Source organism: Dinoponera quadriceps, unplaced genomic scaffold (assembly GCF_001313825.1).
Source record: "Dinoponera quadriceps isolate SergipeBrazil2010 unplaced genomic scaffold, ASM131382v1 scaffold386, whole genome shotgun sequence".
Taxonomy (NCBI): domain Eukaryota; kingdom Metazoa; phylum Arthropoda; class Insecta; order Hymenoptera; family Formicidae; genus Dinoponera; species Dinoponera quadriceps.
Window position 1 is genome coordinate 255445 of NW_014554505.1, and position 18247 is coordinate 273691.

General features: G+C 44.0%; 1 protein-coding gene across 5 annotated transcripts in view; it reads left to right on the forward strand.

The window, feature by feature from the left end:
- LOC106751617 (sphingomyelin phosphodiesterase) overlaps positions 1–18247 on the forward strand; it is an 89105-nt gene that overhangs the window by 62690 nt on the left and 8168 nt on the right. For 3 of the 5 annotated variants that reach the window (XM_014632572.1, XM_014632576.1, XM_014632575.1), the window contains exons 2-5: positions 9656–9759; positions 11190–11404; positions 16432–16728; positions 17458–17850. In XM_014632572.1, coding sequence (XP_014488058.1) covers positions 9684–9759; positions 11190–11404; positions 16432–16728; positions 17458–17850 — 981 coding nt within the window. In that variant the 5' untranslated portion in view covers positions 9656–9683. Of the gene's footprint in view, positions 1–8759; positions 8938–9655; positions 9760–11189; positions 11405–16431; positions 16729–17457; positions 17851–18247 lie in introns of all 5 variants that reach the window. The other 2 variants (XM_014632574.1, XM_014632573.1) reach the window with 1 other exon arrangement.

Sequence of the window (18247 nt, forward strand, 5' to 3'; positions counted from 1 at the left end):
CATCCGCACAGCTTCGCGCAGAAGTCGTTCTCGCTCGACATTACCGCCTCGTCCGTCGAACCGAGGCCTTGCCAGGAGAATTTCGGCTTGCACTCGGCTCATCGTAAAAATTGCGGCCACCGGTATCGCCGGAACGAGCGTTGCGCAACAATGCGTTCCTCGCGGCGCTTTTCGAGCGAACGGCTTAACACCGACGAAAACTTTCACGAGAAACTGTTCGGAAAAAATCCCAGAAGTGCAACTGCACATAGAAAGATATATATTGCACTCAAGTGAATATTATATCTGCTTCAAGTGTTTCATAAGTTTATACATCGGTAAATGGTATCGTAAATTCATCATAAACACATACATCAGATTTATTCAAAATATATTCCGAATTTTAGTATAAGTTTACTTACTTCAATGATGAATATTAAATTAAAACAAACTTCGATTTGTGCTTGTTCAAATTAACCGAATTTAACTTTTTTTCGATAAAGTTTATAATGTCCTTGAAAACGATATTTTTCTCTGTGCGCGCGTAGAAACGATGTCGCTTAGGCGATATTCAGTCAGATCTTATATTTAAGGTCATCTTGGGTTAATCTTCAGACACTTCTTAGCCGTTGAAACGATCCACACAGCATCCGAAAATAAACTTAAGGCGATTTTTAGGTCGATCGGACGATTATTTTAATAATAACATGATAATATAATATAATTATAATAATTAAACACAATAAAATGATAATAATTAGATACAATAATAATAATTTTATCAGTCGTTAGAATCAAAAGAAAAAGCAAACGATAACATAGAAATGAGAATAATACACGTGGATCACAACGGATGAGGCAACAGCAAAGATATAAGATCGACTATGAATTATCACTCATCATTTCTTCATTAATTCCAAGCGATGTTGGTGGAAATTAGACTAATACGACTAATAAACATGAGTTATTCAAAAACAGACACAAAGGGGAAGAAAAGGACAATAATCTTCGATTGATCTTCTCGCTGAAGAACGCGACGGCACACCGAGCATAATTCGCGATCACAGTCGATAACAATCGATAATAATGTTATCAGTTACACCTCGTCTCTTTATATTTCCTGCGCGAGAACGGCTCGCTATTATCGCGAGTGGCGTGATCGATCATGATCCGCGAGGAAAGTAGCGGCCGATGTCCGAACGGAGCCGCTCGTGAAACGCGACGTTATCTGTCGTCAATTAACGCTCGTCGCGAAGGCGCTCGCGCAAATTACCGCGGCAACGGCTGTCATCCGACGATCGATCCGCGCGTGTGAGTACGATATATTATTAAGCGTCTCGGCGTTTTCTACCCGGGAGCGTACAGTTTCTCGCGTCCGACGACGACAAGGACGACGAGGACGGTTTTCTTGGTGTCTCCTCTTCGTCCGTCTCGCTCTTCGTCGCGCCATTCCTTCGCCCAAGTCGTTTCTCCTCTTCTCTTCGACACCTTCGCGGCTGGTTTCTCTCCCGGGAGCTTTTCAGAGCGCACCGCAGCCGCTCGCGAATTTGGGCGAAAGAAACTGCCGCCGTGAGACGTCGTCGCGCGCGAGGAAAGTCGCAGAGAAAACCTCGCGCCGCGAAATGTAGACGTTCGAACGGGTAATTGTACGGTGCGGAGTAATAATCTCGATTGATGGTGATAGTATTGATCGAGGGATCGTGCAACATGACACACACTCGGCCGAAAATGACCGAGTCGCTTTGTATCCGTGGCACGTGCTACGCGCCGATCCGTCGCGTCCGATCGATTTTGCGAAATGTAGACCGCTTTCCTGAATAAATCGGCGAAATTCGCGGGTATCCCCGATTGAACGTTTACCGTGTCGCGTGGTGTTTCTCATTAGATTGTACGCGCGTGCACTGAGAGAACAATATCTGATATTTGTAGCTGTAATCATCTTGGTGAAAGAATTGCAGTTAGGAGAACCATTTTTCCAGTAAATGTTATTATAGTGTCAGTGATAATAATCTTACATGCATATTGCTGTGATTATTTTGTGGTTGAAAACATGAGAAGGGTATAGTTGAGGCCGAAAATAACTAGAATTTCTCTCAGCGCAGGTGATCAAAATTTCTTCGTATCGTGGCAGCGACGAGATCTCTGTTAGGGTTGTTAATTTTCGACAATTTTAAAGCTTCGAGGCGAGAGTAAATGGCGACATTCTTACGGACCACATTAATATAAGGATAAAAAGGAATGAATTAGCGACGTGTGTCGCAATTTTATTATTCGTTAATTTCATCAGACTTGGTTTTGACAAGGAAATAATAAAGTTGGTATTTCCACTGTTGGAAATCGTCGTTATATACCGGAACGTTTCAGGATCATCAGAAAAACGGGAAAGAAAAAAGACAAAAATATGCACTTGGTAAATCCAAGTAATCGACCCGATTCTGATGTTGTCGCTACAAGTTCTCGTTACTCCGAATTTGCATAATCGCAAATTTCGCAAACGGTACATGTTCTTTCACGAAATAGAATTCCGTATATGTTTAAGGAACTCAAATTATTATGCCGCTCCGCGACACTTATCGCATGTTACTCTTTCTGGTAATCGTTTCGGTCCTTTGACAAGGTTAACTTATGTTATACTGTATGATATATACATTGGAATATTTCAATGTTTAATATTCGATAATGCGTACAAAGTGCACTCATAATAGAAGGCCATTATGCCGCAAAGCGACGATACGGTAATCAGACAAATGAGGTGCAAAAGTAAAATGAGGAAAAGAATTACCACCGTAGAAAGTCGAGAACGATGTCTTAGAGAGTAGTGAAAAAAAAATTACCGTTGCTAAGTCAAATAAATTGCCTCGTCATTTCGGACGAAATATCATCGCCGTACGGAACGGAAGACTGTCGAGAACCGCGTAAAAGTGTGTAATCTACAAAATTGCATCGATACGAACGCGATTTAAAAAATCCACGCAACTTTCCTCGTGATTCCGATTATTATTATCAACAGGATTCGGATCGAGCATGTTTTTGTTGAAATATCTCGATTTCGCGGATTATTAAAACATAAAGATAACCGTGGAGCAATAAAGACCGACTACGACGTTTCTTGAAAGCCCTCTCTTCCCACCGATAGATCACGGTGTCGTAAAGACGGAAATTACGCCAGCGATGACCTTAACCGCCAATGACGAAAGCGGCTCCCTAATCACGTCGTCGCCGCAGCACAATGATCTGGAAAGTGAAGAAGCGGAAAGATCGCCACGGGCGAGCGTGCACACGCGAAAAGTCCCACGATTCCTCCGAGCCGGCCGCGGAAACTGGAACTTTGTAAATGGAAAATCACAGCCGGCGAGCGTCGGCCAGCTGATGATGACGAAAGTGGATCAACCGTGTCACACCGCGCCGGGATATCACGAGAGCTCAGGAAAGATCTCTTGGTGGATGCTCGCGCGAGAAATCGCAGCTTCGCGAAGGAGCCGTGTGTGTACATACGCGCGCACGTTACGCACATAATCGATGGCGGCCGCCAAGCGGAGTGACGAAAGTGGACCAGTGATGTCACCGTGCGAATATTTCGATTTGGAAAGTCGCAGAAAGTGGAGGCGGCCGCGCACCGTCATCTTCGCGCCCCGGAGATGAGCCGTTTTCGATTTCTTTTTTCTCCCAAGCGACACTTCGCCGCCTCAGAGGCCCTATTGACGCGTGTCGAACGCGAGGTATCCCGATAGAAATTTAACTTCGTGAGTAGCCACGAGGTAGTAAAGTATTTGTGTCTCGTCGACGTCAGTACTACACTGAGAGAAAAATAAATTTGATATTTGTAACTGTAAAACCGTAACTATATGTTATAGTAGAAGAATTTTTGTAGATAATGTTACCATAGTGTCAATATAATAACAATCTTGCATGCATGTGGCTATTACTATTATTGCGGTTAAGAAGGATACGATAGGGGCTGAAAATAATTTCTCTCAATGCAGGTTAGATGAAATGTTTTATCTCGTTACTGGTTGTTCGTTATTGGCAGATTATTCATTAAAGTATAAAACTGGTTTCGCTTTCTAGCCATTGTCCAGCCATTACATAGCCATGATAGCATGGAATAACGCCGTATACTCTAAAATATATAACAATTTCTACATACCCGCCATTAACATTTAAGAATGAAGTATTAAAATTCAAGACACATTATTCGATAAAAATTGTAAGAAAGCAGAAGCGAACGTTACATTACTGTGTAGCAATTAATACATTTCTATTTAGATATGCCTGTCTGATTCTCAAGCTGAAACAAAATTGTACGTGACACTCATGAAGGAAAACGGAACTTGGATTTAAAAGAGCGTACGAACATTCGCGATCCGGAATAGGGCTTCTCAGGTTCTTTCAGGACACGAGCTCCGTCCTCGAGCTGCATCCTTGTAGAAGTTTTCGCGAGCCTGAAGAGAGTATATATCGCGGACTTTCTTCGGTAATGCAATCTCGAGATATCTTTCCGGCGGAATGAAGTTTCCCCCGGCTGGCGGCTGGCGTTCCGCTGAAAAATCCGCGAGAGCGTCTAGAATCGAAGCGCGAGTTATTTCCGTAACCTCTCCCGTCTGTAGCGGCTGGCCGTACGGCTTTTACCTCAAAAGGATATCTCCTCACATCTCGCAGCTGTCGGACTCGACACGATATACGTTGCCCCGACGAATTCCTCTGATACCCTCCGCAGACTTTCATCCTCCGATCGAGGAGAGCCGCGGCATATGTGGCACAACGCTGGTTTCACGCGCTGTAAATTATCCGCGCGCGGCCATTCATACCGCGGCAAGATGCCTTCGCTCCTTCCTTCCTTCCTTCCTTTCTTCCTATCTTCCCTAAATTTTGTTCGAGCTGTTCGAGTACGTGTCGTGCGTTTCATAGCGTTCATGCGAGAGCAAATTGCGAAGTTGTTACGCGCACCGCGTCTCTCTTTCTCTCCCTCTTTCTCGCCCTCTCTCCGTTCCTCTTTCTATCCCGCTCGCGTGTCGCGGAGGCGATAGTGACTTTCGTTCGGCGTAACATTGAGCAGGAGAAGGTCACATATCCGCGATCATTAACATTGGGAAAGAGATGTAGGAAGCGTACGCGCACGCACGCCTATCAACGACATTAATCGCCGGCTCTTGTCGCGGCCGTTTTGAGGAAGTAACGCGCGCGATTCGCCGGAAGCGGGCGGAGGAGCCGCGGATGTCTCGTAAGTTTTAGTACTCACGTGGATGAATAGGCTCTCATGTCTCGTAAAATACGTGAAAGGGGAAAAAGAACCGCCTCTCGTCGTAAGTTAAAGGAGCGGAAGTCTCGCGCGATTTTCATCGTGGGGATCGATCGTAAATTTCGCGTTTTAAGTATAAAACACTTTCGCTAACTAAGAATTGTATCAGTTTGAAGATATATCGTTCTTCCTATCCGTTATTTTTTTCTCTCAATTCGTAAAAATTATTTTTAAATGACAAATATGGTATTTTTAGTGGAACTATATAGAATTTTTTCATTTATAAGCAAGTTTTATTTCCATATAAGATTTTCATATAATATATTGTTTATGTGTGAGAATATGAATCTTGTATTGATACTAATTTTTTTCCATATATGAATATTCGGCAATTTTCGGGTTCGATTGTAAATTTTGCGTTTTAAATATAACGTGTAAGAGAATCTTCCCGATTTTTCATCCAAGACGCACGTTTCCTTTATTCCGTTAAATTTTAAATTTTATTTCTTACGACTGGAAATATACATTCTGGTGGCGTTCTTCGTATTTTTAACGATCGAAATATCCGCACAAAACTGATACCTTTACGAATTTTCGAATTTTATTCATTTTTATTAAAAACAATTGTTACTTAAATTTTTATTAAAACCAAGCAAAAAAATTGTTGAATGTTAATTAAGTTAAGTTAATTAATCATCAAGTTAACAAGTACGATGCATTTGTTCTTCACCTGCGGAATGGGGACTGCAACTCGCGGACTGAAAATATCTTTTCTGCTCGCTCGAAAAACAGCGAATCGCCGATCGGAGATTTTCTCGGCGAACCGGTTTCGCCGTCGTGCGCGGGCGCACGATTAGTATAGGGAAATTTCGCTTGTAACTCGCGAACGAGACGGGGATTTTAATTAGCGATGGTGTGACACAGCCATTTCGCCGTTTCGTGACTGGACATTGATGGATATTAATCCGGATGCAGCGTCGAAAGATACGGCGTCAACGTCGAGTGGAACGTCGCGCCAACCACGACGACGAGTCGGTGTACCGAAGCAAATGAAGCGATGAGACGGTATTCGGTAGTAGTTGGCTGTTTTGTTCCACGCATAATTCTCGTTAGAGACGGTACCACTTGCACGCTGCGTCTATACACTTACGTAAATTTGCGCGCGCAATGAGCTTAAGTGAGTCTTCTTTCGTGGGGCCCCGCGGTGGGTCAGATAACGGTCAGCCGAGTATTCCACTTGGCCGGTCTGCTCGCACCTCGATTCACCGCGTCGACGCGGCAATTTGAGCGCGGATGGAAATTTGAAAACGTTTCTCGCGGATTATCGACACGCTGCGAGAGAAACTCCCAATCTCATTTTTGTTAAAATTGAATTTATTGGTGGAACAAATAAACAAAATATACATATATACGCATATTGTAATATTACAGATATAATATAATATTAATAATATTATAGCAGCGATACATACGACAAAAGAAAGATTAACTATATGTTTCTTTTAACATCACAATGCCGAAGCAGAATGATGGGACTTCTAATTAATGTCTAGAACTGTGATTTTATTTTTAAGCAGTTTTTTATCAGGTTTGATCATCGTGAGCACGCCCGACTGTTTTCTGTATAAGTTGGATATTATCGAATGTTATCTTTTAAACATCATTCTTAAGAAGTTGACTTCTTCATTTAGTTTGATCATCTTAGGTTAATTTTAGTTTATCTTGGAAATTTCCGGAGTACGGATTAATTCGTTGAAGAATGCTTCACGTTCAACGAGTGACTCTCAGTCTGCCCAAGATCGTGCCTAAGAACTGTCTGTTATTTAAACGCCCGCGTCATTCTCGCCGTCTCCGTCAGTAGCTCACAATAACTGGTTGTCAAGACGGTAGGTAGAAGCAGATCGACTTTGATAAATAGGAGGGGGGACATTGCTCGCGCCGCGGATGCAGAAATTTTGCCGTGACTTTCGCCGAAACCAATCCCACTGACCCACTGCAACCCGACGGATTAGAGTTCAGCAATTACTCGTGAAATTTAATTGGCACCACATCACGCGTCATGGTTACATAGTCCGATGTTGTAAAACGCCGCCGTCACGAACTTTGATCCACATTTCTGACTTTCTCGTTGCGGAAATAACACACAGCTGAAAACGATCTAAAACTCCTGATCGGGAAAAATCGCACGGGAGAATTTTCGTTCGCCGCATTATCGCGCGATTTTTTTCGATGACAACGCGATTTGACGCAGTCGCTACATTCTAAAACGCTCTATTAACTGCGTTTTTTTTTAACCTTCGTGGTCGTGCGGATGACAAGTGTCGTTCATACACAAAAAAATACATACTGCATTTAAATAAATATTACCTCTTTCAAGTATTTCGTAAATTTATATATTCACAAGTATTTCATGAGTCCATCATAAGCATCAGATTTATTCGAAATATATTCTGAATCCAAGTAAGCTTAGTACTTCAATCAAAAATATTAAATTAAAACACTAAGAGGACATTTGCCATCCACGCGACCATTTCAGAGTTAAGACAACAGGTAGAATTTTCCGCGAGAAAGGAGTTTCTACGAAGAGAGGATCGCGAATGCTGCTTTGGCGCTGAGCCAACGCAGCGTCCCAAGGTGCATCCAGTTGCCACGTGTGGCCTTGACACGCACGTGCGTCGAACGCGGTATAACCCATCCGGCGTAATTCATTCATTCGGAACGTCCGTCGGCTGCAACTCATTTCCGTTTTAGTCGCTTCCAATGCAATCTACTGAGATCGGTACTGGCCGAATAAATCGGTGATTCACGAAATCGCGTGACCCGCTCGCGAGCACGAATTGCTCGGTAAATCCCTCGCCGCGTATTACGTTCCATTTGTCAAATTGCCCGATGCTATTTATCAATCGAGGCCCCATGGGAAATGTTTAAATTAAACCGGTTTCGTTTCTTTTCCCTCTTACCCTGCCTATTCGGATAAGGCATTCAATAAAATAGGAGCGATGAATGTAAAATCAGTGACAAATAAGATGCTTTTGTAAGCGGCTGAGTCCACTTTTATCAATAATAACATGAATTTAGCTTTTAGTATGTTTGAAGCTAAAAGATCGAGAAATAGAGAACTCGTATTCCACTGATCAAGACATAAACTAAAAAGAGAAAGAAATTATAATTATTTTCGGCCTTGACTAAATAATATTTCTTTATTGGACGCTAAAAGTTACAGATTAAAAAGTTAATTATGCAAAGTTTAATTTAACATTAGCTTAACTTCCAATTAAGTTGGTTCAAATAATTTTTAACTTAACTAAATTTATTTTATAGGCTATTAACTTTTACCTTTTAACTTAGTTAAGAATTAATTTACCCATACTATAGTAACGCTTAAAATGATTCTTCTGACTATAATAATTCCCTTCATTATGATGATTATAGTTAGATAGATTATAATATTAAATATTTTTCTCAGTGTAGCTCAAAACCGTTTGATCGTGAAGTTCTATCATCGGCGTGAAGTCTGATAACATTCATGATGGGTTCTTAGGTGGAAGACCGGCTGAGTCCCGTTAGCTACGTCGTACCAGACGAGTTCTGTCGATGTCTAGGTCTCGAGGAACTGTCGTTATTTCGTCCGAAGGACAGCGGCTCCGATGACGCGGCGTGTCTTCGTGACTCCGTTGCTGACCCACTTGTCAATGGGTAACAGTAACGGACGAGGTCCGGTATGTCCAAAAATTCCGCGTGGTGTAACAGTGACACCGTTTGAACGGGAAATAAATCGTCGCTCGCGTTTTCGCGCGCAACGCGGGAGAAAAATTCCTCTCGCGCGGTGAGCGAGACGCGACCGCGAAAACGTACGTCGTCGTTTCCCGTTTCCTCGATCGTGCGCAAGCGACGCTATTTTCGACGTCTCGTTTGCGCCGAGGAAAGTGCAAGTTACGCTCCGCCGAATGCAGATTCTTCCCCCTCTCAAGATCGCACGCGTGCTGTGCCTTTCGCGAGTGCCTGGACGATTAATCGCACTTTTTCCACTACCTCGTAGCTTTGCGGTGGACATTTCACGCGTAGCGCGCGCACGCTGGCGAATTCGCGATCGAGTTCGTTCGCTTTGTTTGAATCTGCCTCGACATCATTGTCTGCGTTACCAAGCGTTAGCTATTATACGAAACTATCGACACCTCCGCTCGCTGAATAGATTTTGTTTTAATTCAACGCGTCCGTCATGTTATATTAAATATCACAGAGACGAGATATACGTATTTATTAAATCAACCGCTCGAAATTGTATTAAATCCAAAGGAATCTTTTCCTCTGTATATAAGTATCTTCTGAAATAATTAGTGCGTTGTGTATATGTGGTATTTAATTTAGCGATATATTTTAATATACGGGTTACAATTATAATGTCTACTAACGCATTTGTTCCTTCTGTGATTGCAGGCAACGATACCAAAGAATAAGAAATAGCATGCCAAGTCAAGGCAGGATATCGTCGAGTTGCCTCCTCCTGTTGTACCTGAGCACTTCGATATGGGTTGTTGTCGGTACGTATGCGCACACCTCGGAGAACGTGAGGTTTCTGTGAACCCACCGTAACGATAGAATTATTTTCGCGAGAGTAACAGCGACACCTGCGGCATTCATCCTTGTTAATCGACCCTAATACCGAGAGACACGCGCGAAACGCGGAACGAATTGCGTAACAAAAGCAACGACGATATCAAGGGAGATGTGTGTATTACGACTTATGTAATAACACGACGGGGACCGTATTATTATTACGAGATGATGCGGTGAGTCGAATTTTTTTCACGGACTGATGCAAATCGGTGAAAAATCGATTACGTCGGCGATTTAAGTCGAAAAATAGAGCGCGACTCGCGGCGTGCAGCCTCGTAACCTCTTTTTACCGAGAAAGTACTTTGGGGATTTGCATGCGACCCGATCGATTATATCTGCGCTGGACATTATGTGACTTCCCTTGAACACGAGGTTTACCGGCCATTTCGAGCGTAACGGGGAAATTGTACGTTTTCAATGACGGGATAGACCGTTCTGGATAGCTCGTGAGACTCTTTCGCGTGAGAAAGATTGGTATACTTTATCGGGACGATCTTTTCCACGAACGTGCGCGATCGCCGATTAATCGCGGCGTGAAAAATGAACGTTTCCTTCCGTACGAAACGGTCCGGTGAGCCGCACCGTCGATGATCGTCCATTTATTTTTATATCGCTAGAAAGTCCAACATCGTCGTCCGAACGGCTCGGAGAAGAAAGAGAGAGAAGGAAGAGATTCTCGTCATTTCACCGCGGGATCGCGGCGCGTAATTTCATTTTCGAAATCCGTACTCTCTCACAGACACACGGGAAAACAATTCCGTCGATGTAACTGAATTCTCCGTTGGCGGGGAAGAATAGGAACCAGACGAAAAACTCGTTCAGGAACAGGAATATGATATTTTTAGTTTAGCTATATAGAATTTCTTCGTATAGGCAAGTTTTATTTTTATATAAGATTATATATTCTTATTTATGTATGAGAATACCAATCTTTTATTGATATTAATGTTTTTTCCGTGTATCAACATTCAGCTGCAACCGAAAACTCGGTTGGAACTACTAAGAGCAATCGACTGAGCAGAAAACCTTCTATAGGAATCTTCTGTTCCTACGAACAACCGAATTTCCGTCTGGTCCTCCAGATGTGACGGAAATTCAATTACACCAATTGTTACACGGAATTGTTTTTTCCGCGCGGTAAGCACAGAAACGTCGCAAAAGCGATACAAGCGTTTTCCGCGAAGCACTGAATCAGCCTCGCTGGTTCAGGTGACACGAATGATTCGACAGAATAGCGGCGAGCAGCGACGAGGGGTTTTTATATTTTCCGGCCACGTGAGCGGACGCGACGGCGTTGCGGCACATTTCGACTCGTCTATGACAATTAGATAACATTGTTCTTTGTCTCGGCCAGGAAATCCCATTCGGTACAGGACGAGACGGGAAGCGGAGATAGCGTTGACCAACTGGACCGCGTTGGCCGACGAGTGGATCGCGGCGAAGGCGCGGGCGGCTGAAAAGATGGACGTGGCATTGTTGCCGTTCAACGAGAGGTACAGGGAACTTCCGCCGACCGCGTCCACGGAGACCTACGTGGTTAACGGCACAAATCCGGATCATATGGCGCGGGTGAGGAAAATCTCCTGTTGGTTTCGTTGTCTCTTTCGAGCGGTGCTATCAATTTGGACTATCCGAGTACCTTGAGTCTTCCGGATACCTAAGTAATTAACCCTTTTAGTGCCGGGAGCCGATATATCGGCTCCTGCTACACCGGCGAGAAGTGTCAGAGCCGATATATCGGCCCGCACCTTGTAACGCTTTACTATTCGCATTGCGAGAGATCTCTATCAAAATAAATTTAAAATACGTTATAAATAGTCTAATTTCATTACGAGAGAATTAAAATAAATAATTTTTAAATATTGCTTTTCGTTTGGTTTTTATGAGCCTTTTACCAAATCCTAGTAAAATCGGCCGGTTATCTTCGCATAAGCACCTCTTTTTCGCCCGGCACTAAAAGGGTTAATTATACGGTTCTTTTCAAACAGTACAAAATATTGATTTTTTTAACGATAACAAATAATATATTGCAAACTTGTATTATTTACTCATTATTATTTGTTGATTGGAGTAATATTCGTAAATATGAGTATCCGGGTACTCAGATACACAGCAGAAAATGCTAGAATTAAATAAACATAAATTACCTGTTTTTCAGTCCTTCAAATTAAGTAATATTTTATCAATTTAAATATGCTTTGATGGCTTAAAGTAAATATTACTGAAAGTAATTGTGAAAATTATGTTGTGTAAATTATGTAATACTTCTTTTTATGCATGGAAGAGATTTAGTATTTTAAATTTTGATTTTTTCCAGTAAGTACTTTTTTAAATAAAAATTCGGATGTTTTCAGTATTATGAGATATTATTCATACAAGCTAATGTCCAATTATACGAAGAAAATATCATATATTATATATAGTTAATTATAATCCTATTCCTAGTAAGTGTTTGCCAAGAAGTATTGAAGTAACCTTTTCACTCGGATCGAATAAATGTTATTTAAATGTAGCACTTTCTTCTTTAAGTGTAGAATCTGCGAATGTGTATACCCATGTCCGGATAATCCCGAAAGATCGCTCTTCCGGAACTCTTCTAGCTGTTCGTGAGCCGCCGATTTTGCAAGACAATCTTGGCTCGTTATCGATTGAAAATTTCCCCCGGCGAACAATACCACAGTAAACCGTGTGTTTTATCTTTTTCTTTTTTCTTTTTTCTCTCGTAGGGAAAATGACATAAGAATTTGTGTTAATGATGTGGCGTAAGCCGTGCTGCCGCACGTTGCGGATGCTCCGTCGCGAGACTTTTAGAAAACACGCAAAAAGATGCGAGACAAGCGCTAATTGGATCGTCGAGGTGATGCTGCGACGTCTTCATGCGCTGCTCGATAGTCCCGTTATCTGATCTTAAGTCTATCGGTTTGACGTAAAATATATTTATTAAATCGTTCTTACAAATAAGCAATTTAATTTGCAGACTCAACAAAATAATTCCACGGATGGTAATTAGTAAGAAATCGTTTTGCTGTCCGCATAGTAACTGACAGATTTGCTTGCGATAGCATATAAATTTACTGTGCCAGCGAATTGTTTTTCTCCGTGCAGCTCCCTCGAGACAATTGAATTCCAAAAGCGTCGACGTTTGTTTCCAATCAAAGATCGAATCCAGGATTTGGGAATTTTGGGAGAAAAGACAAAGCGATCGCTTTCAGGCGCACTTTTTGTATGTCTGCGACGCATTGCGTAAGTTCGACGGCCTATGATATCGGCGACGTACGCAACGGCGGCCGGCGTGCATCGTTCTGTTTCTACTTCGCGTGACAGTAGTTACACGCTGGACGCAATCAGACCGTTGAGAATACATTCGACACACTCGATTAATAGGAAAAGTAGCGTTTGATCGAAGCCTCGCTTTCCGTAAACAGATTGTCGTGACGACGAAACATGCGTCGTTCCTCGCCAGCGGGGATCGTTGGTGGGATAAGTCGGAAGAATCGTGGCGATCGTGAAACGAGGGAAGACCATTCCAGAACTTTCTACGGTTCGTTCGCGCTTGCTCCGCCTCGTAATGAGACGAAATCGTTCTAATCGAAGCATTTTCACTCTTGTACGTGCAGGTCTGGGCACTTCGATCAGCCCCACACCCGGTACGTTTCTCTCTCTCTCTCTCTCTCTCTCTCTCTCTTTCTCTTTCCTCGGGATCGGTTTAGAAAAGCGTTCTTCAACGGCCAGTTAATAACCGATAGCCAATGAATCGTGTAATTAATTAATTAAAAGTGATCCGATACGCGTTTCACCGCTGATGGCCCTTTCTAAAGGCGCTCCAGTGCGCTTTCATCTCTCGTCTACGTAGCGTCGCGTATATCCGTATGTACCGTTCCGCCTTCGCGCGCGCGCCAGGATATTATTCGCGACGTAAGCCTCCCAATCAAGCGCGAACAATGTATGTGCGGCAGCGGAATCAGCGACGGTGACTGCCGAGAAATCACTTTCCCATATTGGGAGTTTCACCCGTGAAATGTATCGCCGCGGTTATGAGGATATAATCCTAATAGCGAGAACGCGGCTCGTCCCGCGAACAATTCCGGGATCGCGTCATCGTCGGATTCTTCCGTACTGTTTTCTCCTCCTGTGCGCGGAAAAGGGAACAACTTCGTTAGTGCAGCCGAATTTTCCCGGCAGAAATTCAGATGTGACACCGAAAAGAAGCGGAGGTGGGTCGACAAAATCGGCGGGGATCTTCATTCAAGAAATATTGTGTCCATCGAACGAATTACGCGTTGGTGCAACAATACGTCGCGTTAGTTGCTGACCAAATCGCAATCGTTGAACCAATTGGTAATTCATTACGGCAACTATATCATTTGTTCAGTGGACTAAACGTTGTGCTTGAGAAAATGTTGTTTGTTTAAAACGAAATTTCGTTGATTCCAACCAGGAGCAGGAGGATTCCTGCAGGAGGTTTCTACTCATCTAATTGCTCTCAGTCCACCGCAATCGAGTTTTGATACGGCTGAATGCTCAGATATTTTTGGTCGCGGTAACCGAGATATCATTTCTCGTATTCAATGTTTTCTGAATTTTTCTTAGACTGAAAACTCGCTCGAAGTGAGCGAAAAGTGGCAATATTTTCACTTGGAGTGATAGTGAAAATACTCGCATATCACTCGCAAGTGTGAATGTTTCAAGCTTAGAGTGGATTCTGACTCCGTATGGGTGAATGATTCAATCGATTGGAGTGAATAGGGGAAGAAGTGCGGTGATTAGCGTATCGGCATATTTAAACGCAAGATTAACAGACTAACTACTGTCATATCGAGTGCAACTGTTTAGCAGCTTAAATATTGAGCTTCGGTCACTAAACTCCAAATTTACATATTTCTTTATTTAACATATTTCTAATGAGTGACAATCACTCTGACAAGTACATCAATCATCATGACATGAGTGTCAATTACTGTGATTTTCGTTATTTCAATTCGATATTTTATTTTGAGCAAGACATATTTTATTCTTCCAATATAATTATGTATTCTTGCAGCGTAGAATTTTGACTCATTTTTACAAAAAAAAAAAAGAAATAAATTCTACAAGTTTCAGTTTTGCATAAAAACACAGCTTGAAATAGAAATGTATCCTAAAACTGCCAATCATTATACCTCTTCCCCTACATTCCATCAGATTCACTCTTCAATTTCAAGTGGAAATATTTACTCGATGATTCGGAGAATTCGCTCTATGCGAGTGAAAAGTCACACGAAATCGAATGACTCGGTGGTTATCCTACTTTTCGAGTGAGATTTCACTTCAAGAAATTCACAGAGTAATATTGCCGTTGGATCAGGAAGACTCGCTTCTAGAGATTCAAGAAGACGGCGCTGTCGACCAATTTTATCGATGCGACTGCGTTATTCTTCCTTTTCTATTCAGTTACAAGAACTGAGATTTTCCCCGTGTACGACGGCGGTGTTCCTTCTTTTCGACAACGTTCTGCTGTCCTCCCCCGCCTCCCCCCCCCTTTCTTTTCTCTCTTCTCCTTCCCCGTGCGTCTTAGCTCTCGACCCGGACGCGACTTGTCGCCGGCTCTCACTTTCAGTGCCAAAATACTTTCACCGTGGCGACCGACGACGCGAATGCAAGTATGTACCCTCTATCCTTCCACTATTCGCTTCGTTTACACGCGTACGCGTAATATACGGTGTCAATGACTTTCGCCCGCGAAAGTCGCGCCGATCATCGATACCGTTCGTCATCGCTTGCGTAAAAGAAATCGCCGGCGGACACGCCGCCGCCCCCTTCGATCTCGCGGAAAGTCGCGCGATCGATTTTCGATCGTCTCGCGGGAGGAAAGTCGCGAGCGCGCGCGGACGAGAATTCGCTTCGATGAACGAAGCGAGTTACTCTGCGTTAGATCGTGCACTGAATTGATTTTCAGCTTGTCTCCGCGCTCTCGTTCGTTTAATTGCTGACGATAAAATGGATATTTGAAAACTAGTACGAAATCGTCTCGCGGGGTAAAAAGAGAAAGAGAAGAAAGAAAGCAAACCTCGACGATCACGGTGAATCGGATAGTTCGCGAGTGGCGCTTGACTTCGTTGAATTTCGCGACGCGGCTTCGCGTTTGATTTGCTAACGGTGGACTGCTTGCGTGAGAGACGATGAAATTTGCAAAAGGCGCGCGATATTACACACACACACACACACACACACACATATACAAGCGTAACTAACCGTGTGCAACGACGCTCGACGCCGTCGTTTGAGTCGGCGTTGACGAGCACGCACCGTGTGGAACAAATTATCTCCGCGTGTGTCCCACACAGTCATGATACGACAGTTTCGAGGCGCTGTTCCATGTGGGATCGAGAGGTAAAATTGAATCGCTCGCGAAGAAAGCGTCCGCGCGACGTCCGAGGTGGAGTGACCGAAGAAATCGGTAAAAGTCGGAGTCTCGAGGGAGGGGAGTTTTCAGCGACGGAGCTGTAATTAAATCGCGTGTTCGTCGAAGGGACCGCAATTGTAAACTCCGCAATTTCACGGATCACCCGTCCAGCTGTTCATGATCGCGCGTGGTCTTTTTTTGTGTTTAATCGCAGTTGAATTACTCGCGGATGCTGTGGGACATGGAGACGGTGCAGCCGAGCGGGCATCTGTCCGGCTTCGTAGACAAGGCTCTTAAGTTGTTGGACCTGAGGCAAGTAATGATGGAGGTCGAGACCTCCGTAATGTCCAAGGTCTCGTGCACCGCGTGCAAGGTCGGCGCCGGCCTGCTGCAGCATTACATCAAGGTTGGCAAGAGTGACGAGGAGATCATGGCCAGCATCTATCAATTCTGCGTGTCGCTTAACATACAAAGCGCTCGGGTGTGCCACGGAGTCACTCTGCTCTTCGGGGTAAATTCTATTGCATTCTGCGCTTTTTCCCCCCATTTCGCTCGACTAGGCGAATAAGAACGTGTCGCAACGACGCCATTGCTGTGATTAACCCGAATTGAGCCTCTCGGAGACTTAGACTGAACGACTCCGTTTCTCGTAATTTCCTTATTTTAGCGTCGACTCGAGTCGACATTTTAATGCTACTTTGACACCTTAAGGATAGTTCGAGCCCACTTGGATGGCCTATGAATGAGTAAAAATTACTTAAAAACAAAATTACAAAGAGTGGAGTTGATCAGTTTAACTAGTAAAAGACTCGATTGTCTTTCACGAGATTCGCCGTCTCTCGTGGTTCAGCTTGACTCGTCCCCGCGAAATCGCGCTTCCCGCGGAATATAATGACGACTGTTGTCGAACAACGGCAACCGTTCAAGGCGGATTGATCAGTTTCTCAGCGAGAGCGCTGTGTTCGTTCGTCATCTCCCAGCCGAGAAAATCAATAACCATCTTAGGCCGTTATATTCACAGTTAGATCTTACTTTTAAGACCGTCTTAAATTCATAATTCACCTTCAAATGCGTTGCAGCTAATGAAACGATCCACACAGCGCTTGAAGGTGAAAAAAACCCAAGACGATCTTGAATATAAAATCCGATTATGAATGCCGGCCTTCTGTAGTCGCGACTATTTTATCGTCGAGTCGAGCGCTCGGACCGTTGGACCGATATCGTTGAATTCTCGTCGCAGGTGGAGGTGATCTACGTGCTGAAGCAGGTGAGCATGGGCCCGGCTCAGATCTGCAGCTTCGTGATCGGCGACGCGTGCGACGACGCGTTCAACCCGCTCCACGAGTGGGAGGTGGCCTTCCCGCCGGTGAAGAAACCGCCGATCAAGCCGCCGATACCGCCCCAGGAGGGCGCGCCGACCTTCAAGGTGCTGCACATCTCCGACACACACTACGACCCGTACTACCAGGAGGGCGCGAACGCGGAATGCAACGAGCCGCTCTGCTGCCGCTTGACGAACGGCGCTCCGCTGACCGCCTCGGCGGCCGCGGGCCGATGGGGCGATTACAGAAAATGCGACACGCCGAAGAGGACGATCGACCACATGCTGAAGCATATCGCCGACACGCATTCGGTGAGTAGCGGCTTCGAGCGAGCGATTAAAATGCGTTGCCACGCGGAAGATGAATATTGAGAGGCAGGAACGACGGTGACGATGAAACTGTTATTCTGGAGCGAGTCTCCGGCAGCTCGCCGGCGCTCGGGAAGAATCTCCAACCGCCGCGTCCCGGTTCTTTCGATCTGTAATTAACATGAAGAGTAACGTTAATTGTATTATTAAATAGGAGGATTAATTGATCATTCTGACAGAAAGAAGATCGATATGCGTGAGACACAAGCGACTGCCTCAATGTTTCAATCGGAAACTTATTGATAATTCGGTTCTCCTTTTGCGTATTATGAAAACATTCCGGGTCCCATTTCAGAGGCCTCTCGTCTACTCTTCTGATCGATCAATTGAATGCCTTCAA